The sequence below is a fragment of the Sminthopsis crassicaudata genome, chromosome 3 (genome assembly GCF_048593235.1).
Source record: "Sminthopsis crassicaudata isolate SCR6 chromosome 3, ASM4859323v1, whole genome shotgun sequence".
NCBI lineage: Eukaryota > Metazoa > Chordata > Mammalia > Dasyuromorphia > Dasyuridae > Sminthopsis > Sminthopsis crassicaudata.
In genome coordinates, this window is record NC_133619.1 from 317,809,122 (window position 1) to 317,821,282 (window position 12,161).

The 12,161-nt window shown below is 34.7% G+C and overlaps 1 protein-coding gene across 1 annotated transcript in view; it reads left to right on the top strand.

Annotated features, from left to right (window-relative positions):
- The window catches only part of TMPRSS7 (transmembrane serine protease 7), an 88,642-nt gene extending 85,013 nt beyond the window's left edge, over positions 1 to 3,629 (top strand). The window contains exons 17-18 of the mRNA XM_074301167.1: positions 2,116 to 2,252; positions 3,317 to 3,629. Of these exons, the coding sequence (XP_074157268.1) occupies positions 2,116 to 2,252; positions 3,317 to 3,487 (308 nt within the window). The 3' untranslated portion in view covers positions 3,488 to 3,629. The remainder of the gene's footprint in view (positions 1 to 2,115; positions 2,253 to 3,316) is intronic.
- Positions 3,630 to 12,161: the final 8,532 nt, after the last annotated feature.

Genomic DNA, 12,161 nt, shown 5'->3' on the forward strand with positions numbered 1-12,161 from the left:
GATGACTTTGAAGTTTTACCAATAACTTTGAGAAGATTTAGATATGTTAATGAGCTTACCCTAACACAGCACAGATAGGAGTTGGTCGGTTCTCCCCTAAAACCTGTAAAAATGAAACCTCAAACTCCTGCCCCCCCAATTCTAATCTATGGTTATGTGGTTGATACTCTTTGCCTCTCCCTATCCTTATCCTCTTCCCCACTCTGCATTCTTTCACTATCCCATTCCTTTGTTCCCAACTTGCCTTCCTGCCTCCATATCATTTCTTCTACTTGACTTAGTCTTATTAAATATAATTGTTGCCTGTTTCCTGCTGTCAATTGTAGTCTTTCCTGGTGAGTATCTAACAAACTGGGTGTGCCTGCCCCAATTTCATAATTTAATTATCAATTCACTCCTCCTAAACTTATTCTCCTTCATTACCACAACCTTAATTCCTTTTACTTATCTCTCTCTTCCTAAATTTTCACACCCATGAAATCTTTTCTTTACAATTCTGATTAGTAGTTAAACATTATCTTTTATCCTTGAATCTTTGCCCCATTTGTTCTATCACTTCTTCTGTTCTCTCAGACCTCAATTCTGGGTTGCCTCTAGTAGATCAGAGAGATAGATAGATAGGTAGCAGACAGATATATGGACAGGTAGACTGATAGATACATAAGCAGATAGACAGACAGACATAAACAGATAGATAGATGAAAGATAGGTACACAGACAAACAGAGATTAGATATATAGGCAAATAGACAGACAGACATAGGTAGATAGACAGACAGATGGACAGACAGACACACAGACAGATACATAGACAGATTGAAAGATGGATAGATAGAATATTTCTTAAGTGATAACTATATACCTTTTCTGTTATTACATGTTGTATGATATTGCTGGGAAAAGTGTAGTGTATTGAAGGGAGTGCTAGACTTGGAGTTAAGAAGATTCAAATTCAAATTTCATGTTAGAAACTGGCTGTATTACTTTGGGCAAGTTATGCCTCTTTTGGCCTCAATCTTTCATTTGTAAGATAAGGTTTGGACTCCTAAGTTCTAAATCTTTATTCTAAATTCATATGAAAAATGCCATCTTGATCCCCTCCAATTTTGTGTATCTGATCTCTACTTCACTGCTAACTGCATAGCAAACTTTTTATTCTTCCAATATACCCTTTCACTACAAACCTTCTAACTATTTCTCAAGTATGTTATAGTGAGGATTCCTTCCACATATAGTTTTCTCCCCTTTATTAAAGCTTTTTATTTTTCAAAACATAAGTGTGGACAATTCTTCAACATTAGCCCCAGGAAAATCTTGTGTTCCAATTTCCCCCCCCCCCCAGATGACAAGTGGTCCAATATATGTTAAACATGGTAGAAATATATGTTAAATCCAATATATGCATACTTATTTATACAATTAACATGCCACACAAGAAAAATCAAATCAAACCGGTAACACTCAATCCTGGGCTAAACAAAGTTGCCCCACCTGGAACAGAGGAACAGAGCCTCTCCAATAATTCTTGTCCAAGCCTGCTCCTTATTTGGGGATGTATCTGCCAAGAATATGTAGTGTCCTTTCCCCCAAAACCATCCACATTCTGTCTTCCCAAACACACAATTTCAGCACCATGGGACAAAAACCCTTTTAGGCAGATACGTTCTTATTTCCCACAAAAGAATGTAAACTTCTTTTTTAAAAAATTGTTTTTGAGAGGCAGTTGAGTTTAAGTGACTTGCCAGGGTCACATAGCTAAGAAGTATTAAGTGCCTTTGAATTTAGGTCCTCCTGAATCCAGAGCCAGAACTCTATTCACTGTGCGATCTATGCCATACTGGAGTGATTTGTCATTTTCTTCTCCAGTGGATTGAGACAAACAGGGTTAAAGGACTTGCCCAAGTTAAGAGACTAATAAGTATCTTAGACTCAAGGCTTCCTGACTCTAACTTTAGCCTACTACCCCATGAACCATTTAGATGCCATCTTAACTTTCAGTTCAGTGAGGTGAAAGAAAGAGGGATGTGTGTGTGTGTGTGTGTGTGTGTGTGTGTGTGTGTGTGTGCATGCTTATTTTATTCCTGTCTTCCACTTTTCATCTTCTTTTTTTTCTTAGATAGCAAAGGTTCCACAATTCTTCAACAAGCTGAAGTTGAGCTCATAGATCAAACTGTATGTGTTTCTACATATGGAATTGTTACTGCCCGGATGCTTTGTGCAGGTGTAATGTCTGGGAAGAAAGATGCTTGCAAAGTAAGTAATCAAATTACCTTTGTCTCAAAGTGTCACATAATCTTGCTGTTGCTATGTACAGTGTTGTCTTGGTTCTACTCACTTCACTTTGCATTAGTTCATGTAAGTTTCTCCAGGCCTTTCTGAAATCATTCTGCTGATCATTTTTTGTAAAACAATCACATTCCATGACATTCATATATCATAACTTATTCAGCCATTCTCCAAACGATGGGCCTCCACACAATTTCCAGTTCCTTCCCACTTCAAAAAAATTTTTTTGCACATGTATACTCTATTTTCTGAGACATAGTAGTATATTCTAAGTTCTTGCAGAAGTCTGTGAAATGACTTGGGCAAGAGAAACCATTGTTACTAGGGAATGGAAATTGAACTTCCTTCTTCTAGTCCAATGAATTTTCCTTTATAGCTGTTATCTAATAGATTAATTGCCTTATCCTATCAAGACAGGTTTGATTTCTGATTTTTCACAATCTTGAGATCCCACAGAGTAACAGTAACACAATTGTCATAAAAAATAATCAAATGCCATTATGATTCAAAGAAACAATACTAGAACAATTAATCCAGAATAAGGATAGAACTTGTGATTTCATTGATATAGGGAATATTTTTATTAGCAGGTCAGCATTTTCTCTAGTTTCTAATCTTAAGGAGCTGTCCATACTACTAAAATGTTAGGTGAGTTGCCCCTGGGCTATTCTGGTTTGGAGGTCAGTTCTTTATCCATTATTTGATGATTCCTCTCAGAGCAAGCAATTCAAAGATTCATAACCATTTGACTCTTATTACTGAGGAGATGGAAACTAAAATATCCTAAACATCAAGCATCTTCAGGTGAATGAAGCCTTACATCAATGTCACAAAGGTGATCTGTTAAACATTCATTTTCCTTCTCAATATTTCAGTTGCACATTAAAAAACTGTATTAGTCAAGAAGAATGTAGTCAGAATAATGCCTTAACTAGATTACTTTTAAAATGAATGTTTTTAAGATATTAATAAAACAATTAACAATTGCTTGTGGGACAAATGTGACTGACACAGTCATGATCTCGTTGTAGGGAGATTCGGGTGGACCTTTATCATGTCAAAGGAAAAGTGACGGAAAATGGATTTTGACTGGCATTGTTAGTTGGGGACGTGGATGTGGAAGAGCAGACTTTCCTGGTGTTTACACAAGGGTGTCAAATTTTGTTCCCTGGATTCATAGATATGTACCTTCTCTTTTATAACTACAGATATGATTGCCCTGGAATTTTGAATATGTACTATGTGAGAATGCCATTAAAATGATTTAGTAATTATTTACATCACATGTCCATTTTTATTGAAATGTCATAAATCACATGTCTATTACTGGGTTGCAGATGGAAAGCAGGCTTATATGTGGCTTTATTCAGATAGGATTTTCCTGTCATAATTCATTTATTTACATATTCATTTAATAAACATTTATTTGATACTTATTGTGTAGGAGACACTATGGTAGTCATTAGGGTTAAAATGAGAAATAGGACACAGATCCTATTGTCAAAGAACCTATCACCTCTTTCTGAATATATACAGATATATGTATACATGTATATATATCTGAGTTATATATATATATGTATGTATATACATATATATATATATATATATATATATATATATATACAAGTAATTATGACATAAAAATGAGAGATTAAGATAAGTGCCAAGGAGCAGTTTAGGCAAAGTGCTATAAAATTTTTGAGAAAATTGAGAAAAACGAGGTCACTTTTCACTTTCATCTGGAAGGACCATTAAAGCCTTCATGGAAAAAGTGCTAACTGAACTGAATTTAGAAGGATGAAGAGGGATGTAGGGCTTCAAAGCCATTATTTTATATTTTATCATGGAAGTAATGAGGATCACTGGATTTATTGAATAAGGGGATATGTGGGCAGACCTGATATTCAAGAAAATCATTTTGGTGGCAAAAAGGGGTTTAGCGTAGAATGGCAAGAGATTTGTGATAGGCCTACCAACCAGTGGAAAATTATTATAGTCTAGATATGAAATGATATTCTAGGGTGGTGTCAGTGTCAGAAGAGAGAAGGGGACATATTTGAAAGATATTGCAAGGATGAAATCGATAGGTCTTGGCAACAGACTGAATATGGGTGGTAAAAGATAGTGAGAAATCAAGGGTAATGTCTAAGATTGTGAGGCTGAAGGACTGTGAGGGTAGTTTTACACTTGTTAGAAATGGATATTTGTGAAGAGAGGAAATTTTTGGAGGAAAAGATGAGTTCATTTTTGAACATATTGAGTTTTAAATGTCTACAAAATAGTTAATTTAAGATGTATGATAAGCATTTGGAAATGTTTTACATCAATAGAGAGGTAAATGTTAGATAAATATATCTGAGAATCATCAGCATAGAGATAATCAATAAATCCTTGGGAGCTGATGAAATCACCAACTGAAATAACTATAGAGGGAGACTAGAAAAGAGGCTAGGATGGAGTCCTATGAAACATCCATAATTACCTTGAATGACCTGGATGAAAATCCAGCAAAGAGGATTTTTTAAAAAATGTTAGATAAGTAGGAGAAGAGTCAGGAGATAGTTTCTTGAAAAACCTATAAAGAAAAGAGTATCAAAGAGAAGACAGTAATTGACAATATTAAAGACTGAAGAAAAGTCAATAAAGATAATGATTGAAGAAAGGCCATTGGAGTCAGCAATTAAGAGATCATTAATAATTTTGGAGAATTTGATTTTAATTGAATGATGAGGTCAGAAGTTAAATTGCATAGAGTTAAAAAAATGAGAGGAGATCAAGTAAAGGCACCTATTATTACCAAGTAAAGGAAGTGGGATAAAGAACATCTAGAGTGTAGCGTGGTGAGGAATGAAAAGATGTGTTCTGGCAGTCCTCTTTAAATAAAGATTCTGGGTGAAGCAATCCAATAAGAGAGTTAAGGCCAGAGGAATGAAGGATACTTTCAATGTATGACTTGTCTTGTAAGGTTAGAGTGAGGCTTCTGTTCTTGGTGGTTAGAGGGGAGAAAATGAATTTTTGTTGGGGTTATTCTAAAATAAAGTTTTGTGAGAGACAATCAAAGAGGTGTGTTGGGGCCCGAGGACAAAAATGGTCTGGTGCATGTTCTCTGGCATGGATAGAGAGATGAAATACCATTAAACTGACTCAAGAAAGCTGGATTCTAGTCTTTGCTCTGCTGGTACATTCATTTTACAACAGTAGAGAAGTCAGTTGAAATCTTTGGGGTTCGATTTCCTCATCATTCAAAAAACAGTTATTAAATACCTACTATGTTCATGGGGCATTTCCTAGTTTACTATATTATATGTTTGAAAAGCAATACATCTTAATGATAAATTCCTTATATCTATGAAAGTGACTGCACTACAGCATGAAAATCAGTTGGGCAAATCAGCTATTTTCTCCACAAATGGGAAAACCAACATTTCCAGCTTGTAGATATAAAACTTCACTATGTAGAAAAATCTTGACAAATTGGACTGACACAAATCAATAACCCTGGTTCATTTCTGCCTATAATGTATAAATATAGCCCAAGGCTCATTCATCAAACACAGGAGTCTTAATTTTATCTTCTTGTCCATTTTAAAGACTTCTGTCCACACACATATATATGTGTGGAATAATTGGATAGTTAGGATGGCTATCTAGAGAAGTTAAAGAAAATCTTTATGTGATCTGGATTATCTGGAAATACTCTATCTCACAAACTTATGGACCAAGCCAAAGGCAAAAGTGGAGCAGACTGTATACATTATTAAAATTATACATTATTATAACGTATACATTATTAAGTTATTAAAGCGTTATTTATAAAATATATACATATATATGTATATATATGCATATATATACATATATATATATATATATATATATATACATAAGATTGTATGGGATATTCACAGAGAACTAGCATCTCTGGTGGAAGGCTTACACACAACATACATAATTTCTTTTTTAAAGTGAAAATATACAAAAAGTTTGTGAAAAGAATATAGAAATCAGTTGAATATATACCAAGGCTAGAAATGTAGAGATATCTGAAAAAGTTTAGTAACTCAAATACATAAAATTTATGTCTTGTTATGTATATATAGCATGTATTTTACTGTTTAATAACTTAAATGAACAACTATACAATTTTTTTTTCTTAAAATTAAATTTGTGGTAAAAGAACTGTGGTTTGATGCACTAATTTTGGGATACCAAGAATATTTATGGCAATCTCTCACATGACATCTTGCAGTGATCTTGCAATGAATGTTGCATTTTGAATTTCTTGTTGTTTAAATGAAATAAACTCTATTAAAATCTTGGGTTTCAAGTGTAGTGATCCTAGTGGTTCAAAAAGTGTTCCTAGAAAATAGAAGAAAGTAATGAGTTTGAAAGAAAAAGTAGAGTTGTTAGATGTGCTTCATTCAGGCAAAACAATTGCTGTGGTTGTCACCATTAAGGTATTAATGAGTCAACCATAAGGTATATCAAGAAAAAGGAGAAGAAAATGTGTACTGCACCAGCTATTCCAACATGTGCAAAGCATTTGCATAAACCATGAGATCTTCTCATGTAAAATGTGCAACATTCTTTTGGGTGGATTGTTATTAAAAAGGCATTCTGGTAGATTCTGGCATCATATAAGAAAAGGCTAAATCTTTACATGATTTCCTAAAGCAAAATGAAGGTGAAGGGTTTACTGCTACAGATTTTCAGGCCAGCAAAAACTGACTTGAAAATTTTTCACAAAAAGTTCAGCCTACACAGTTTAAAAATGTAATGGGAGAGACACCTGCCTCTCAAGAGTCAGCTAGGGAGTTTCCTGAAACCCTGAACAAATTGTTTGAAGAGAAAGGTTACAAACCAAAACATATTCAATGCTGAAGAAACTGCCCTATAATTTTGGGGAAAGTGCCTTTAGGTCACAGAGATGAACCACAGGCTAATGGTGAATACCAGTAGGGAATTTCAAAGGTTATTTTTTAATGTCTTTTGTTATACATAAATATATTCAATATTGTCCTCTTTGAATAATTATTTCATTTAAAAATTTTTCATATTTTGAATTTTAAAACTTTTGTTTTCATATAGTATTTTTATTTAACATTGACCTACATATAATCTATGACCAAATCCTTAACCCAAATCCTTAGTCCTTTAAAACAATGTATTGTAGATACTCCATAAAAGAAAAAGAAAAAAATTCAAATTTCTTCTCTGGCATGAAGGAAGAAATAAAAAAAAAAAATTACCTAGATTTTCCAGATTGTGAGTGCCATACTTCTAACCCCCAAGGTGTGAAAGAAATAATTGTACTGACTTGCACTGGTAAGTTAATGTCTTCTTATCTGACAACTTATCCCTCTGATTCTGTTTCTACTGAGAAATATGTGACTAAATTGGAGCAAACTATTGTTTTTGTTCCAAGCACATATTTGTTGAGGGACCTGAGGATTCTTTGCTGTTTCTAAGTCCATTCACTACTTCTTTGTTTTTTTTTTTTTTGTAAAAAGATTTGGAAGGTCAACATTGCAAACATTGCTTGTTTCTAACTAACTGGTTTAGAATTAGACGAAGTTGTTACCAGGTGGGTGGTTCAGCCTTGGATTACAGAGGAATCCACCAGGATTCTCCTTTGGAAGCAATTGACTTGTACATCTATTTTATTGGCTGTTCAATAAAGTGTTCTCTTTATTTTTTGGGGAGGGGGAGGAGTAAATACATATAACAACATACAAGATTTTTAAAGGCTCTCTTTAGTTCAAGATTTTAGGGAAAAACTCATGCAGCTATGACTTAAGTAAACATTTTTAGCCAGGTGTGGTGGTGTGGATATGTTGAATGTTCAAATAGCAGAGGACTGAGATAATCAGTTTTCTGAGCTCAATATACTGATCCCTACAATGGTATTTAAGGAGGATTGATCCCATTTTGGAAAGGGAGAGGTAAATATTTCCATGCTAACCAGAGTGCAATAGAGCCAGTGAATAGCCTTTGAATTTCCAGCCTGGCAAAGATTAAAAAATAAACAAATTAAACATATATGTAAATTATACATTTGCATTTTATACATAATATTAATTAGTTAATTTATTTTTGCTGAAGCAATTGGGGGGGTTAAGTGACTTGCCCAGGGTCACACACAGCTAGGAAGCCTTAAGTGTCTGAGACCAGATTTGGACTCAGGTCCTCCTGACTTCAGGGCTGGTGCTCTATCCACTGCGCCACCTAGCTGCCCCATATATATTAGTTTTTAAAAGAAGTATTCAATTCTAGCATGGAGAAAAATTGAAGATGGATTAGGTAGTCACTGATGTTAGCAAATAATCCTTTACTAATGTAGAGAAAAAGCAGGATTAGATTAGAATATCATTGATATCAGTAAATAATCTGCCTACTATTCTAACATTGATGTTTCTCTATGCTACTATAGAAAGCTTCTTTCTAATTCACTTTGGATCTTTTTCTTGGCGTTAGATTCCTCCTCTTCCCCCTCCCACACCCATCTTATTGAGTTTGTGAATGACAGCTGGGAAGGAATTCCCTCATTACTGACAAGCAAGTAAAATTGGGGAAATCAAATAAATACTACTGATTAGAAACAAGAAAGTGATTAACAATCCAGAAGTACGGATCAGTTAGTTTGACTGTATTTATGGACTTGCGGGGACATTTCAGAGCCTTATTTGTGGAGGAATTGATGGATCTGATTTATGGAGCTCATGTATCATGGAGGGCATGGGTGCATGAAAAGCACTGGGGATGGCTACCTTTTGTTTATTCTGGAGGGTTTCCACAAAGTCCTCATGACTCAGAGGAAACAGATTTGGCATACATGTAAGGAAAAAGATATCTAAATGGAGCGACTCATTGTCCAAAGAAATATTGCTGGAACTGGGTTTTTAGGTTTAAGTAAAGAACTATTATAGATGAAATCAGGTCAGGAACAAGGCTTCTTTCTCTAAATTACAAGTCTGTAACTCAATTCTTAAGATGACTATCTTGGTCAGCAGACCCAAGGAAGGAGCCTTTGGTGTTTTTAATTGTCTTTCTTTAGGCTTTAGATTCAGTATAGTGTCAGTTTGGGGGCTTGAATAGCAACAAGATTCATTCCATTATTCATTCAGCATTCATATCTATTACTACCTACCTAATATTTAAATATTAAATACCAACTATGTATAGTATGGAACAGGAAGGTGGTACACTGGATAGAGTACCCTGGAATCAAGAAGATGTGAATTCAATTATGAATTGGAAGTAAAAACCCAGATCACCTAATTCTTCAGATCTTGTTCTATTATATCTTGCCTATTTAAAATTGTGCTGTTAATATCAACATAATCCATTATATAAATATGAGCATTATAAAACATTATGGAATCATTTATTGTTAATGGAAAAATCTGTTTCTAAACCTGATATCCAGCATTATATATTATAAATTCTCAGTCTCTATTTTTTTTAATACATGGAACTTTCTCATATGACAAATGGTTCTAACCATACTATTTTTAAAAGAATCTTCCTGGAAATTGAGTGGATGTATTGCACAGGATGTTGTTGCACAGGATGATGAATATGGAAATATGTTTAGAAGAATTATGTATGTTTAACTTATATCAGATTACTTGCTCTCTTGAGAAGAAGAAAAAAAATTGGAACACAAGGTTCTACAAAGTTGAATGTTGAAAACTATCTTTACATGTATTTGAAAAAATAAGATGTTATTAAAATAATCTTCTATTGTTGGCATTTACAATACTCAATCAAAGTTATTTGTGTTGATTTCAAAGCTGTCAAGCCAGCTGGTCTAAAGCCCCAGGGAAAGAATATATGGAAGTCAAATAGAGAAAGGTATTTATCAGGGAGTCAGGGCAAGGAAAGGACTCAAAGTGATCAAAACTTAAGAGTGAAAAAAGAAAATTAGACTTCGGGCAGGTTTGATATATCAATGATAGCACAAGTTTAATTCATTGAAAGCAGAAATCATTGCATTTTCCCCTAAACCATCCCTTTTCTGAACTTCCATAGGCATCAACATCCTGTCAGATTCCCAGTTTCTTAACCTTAGCATCATTCTCAATTCTTTATTATCATTCACATTACATAACAAAACTGTTGCCAAATTTTGTTTTTTTATAACATTTTTTCATAACATTTCTCCATTATGTCCTCTTCTTTTTCTTCCCATAGCTAGCACCCTGAGATCTGTTAAAGATCTTAACTTAAAAAGGTGAAGGCCTCCTATTGCATCTAGGGCCATCTTCAGTCATACTGATCTATATCTTGCCACTGGACATAGATGACTCTGGAGGAGAAAATAAGACTGGTGACTTTGCACACTCCACTCAAATCTAACTTATTTTATCACCTGCCTGATAGCATAGTCCTCTTTTGAGAATGAATGACAAATAACAACAACTATCCTAATCCATCTCTTCATTTATTTCTCTGTCTCAAATCTTTTTTTTTTTTTTTTTTCCCTTTCTGAGGCTGGGATTAAGTGACTTACCCAGGGCCACACAGCTAGGAAGTGTTAAGTGTCTGAGACCAGATTTGAACTCTGCTCCTCCTGAATTCAAGGCTGTTGCTCTACCCACTGCACCACCTTGCTGCCCCTTGTTGCAAATCTTTTTAAACTTCAATCCTTGCTTGACTCAACTACTAATATGATTATTCTCATATTTAGGCCTGATTAATGTCATTTTGCCTTCTCAATCAACTTCAGGGGCTCTTTTCTGTTCAGCATCAACTATAAATCCCTGTACTTGTCATTTAAAGCTCTTTATAACCTGGCCCCTTTAAATCTTTCCAATCTTCTTATACTTTACTTTTGCTTTTTCCACAACTTAAAAACTTACTTCTTCACACATTCAAAAAGGAAAAAATCCTTTGGATGATAGCGGGAAGAAACTTGATCTTTTCCAATTTTTTTAGCTTTTTATTTTTCCTTTATGGGACACTAATCTCCCATCCTCAGTGCTAGGATACAGATAATATGACTGAAGTTCAGCAGTGTTTCAGAGATCGGACTGCTCTTATATTATCAGACTCACTTGTCTTGAGTTGCTTAACCTACTCATATTTGAAACTTCGGGAAATTTGGGGATAAAGAAAAAAAACAAAACAAAAACATTCCATTGACTTTACCTAAAACCAAGGTAAAGAAGAGTCAAGATTTGGGAACAGAGTCTAAGGCATTGACAAGGGAACTGAAATTTGATATTGATGTGAGTTTATCAGCCAGGCTTCTTATGCCACCTGACCAGGGAAAAAAGTGATATCAGAATACAGGTGGACTTTAACCCAAAGCAGGAGATAAAAATATTCCTGTTTGGAACAGAAGTAAGTAGGGAGCAAAGCAGGGCAGTATTTGTGCCAGGCTGCCCTGACCACTTATTATGCAGACTATCTTAAGTAGAATTTGAGCTGATCATCTAGTTGTGCATGTACCCCAAGACTTTGTCCTGAGCCTTCTTCTCTCTATACTTATTCTCTCCCAGTGACCTCATCAGCTCCCATGGTATAATTACTATGTTTATGTAAATGATTCCAGTTCTGTATCACAAATAACTTATTGGATATTTCAAACTGGATTTCCTGTTCCAACTAAAAATTCTCAAACAATACATATTTAAAACAGAACTTATCGTCTCCCCTAACCCCTCAACCTTCTCTTGATCATGACTGTATGTATCAACGATGCAGTCAAGGGTCACCCAGACTGAACCTTGTGGACTCATACTTGTTTCCTGGATCTCCCTTGCCTTGCATATCCAAGTCATTTTTACCTAACAACACTCATATTAGTCCCTTACTCTCCATCCATAAGACAGTATCTAGTTCAACTCCTTCTAATAGATGTCCTAGACT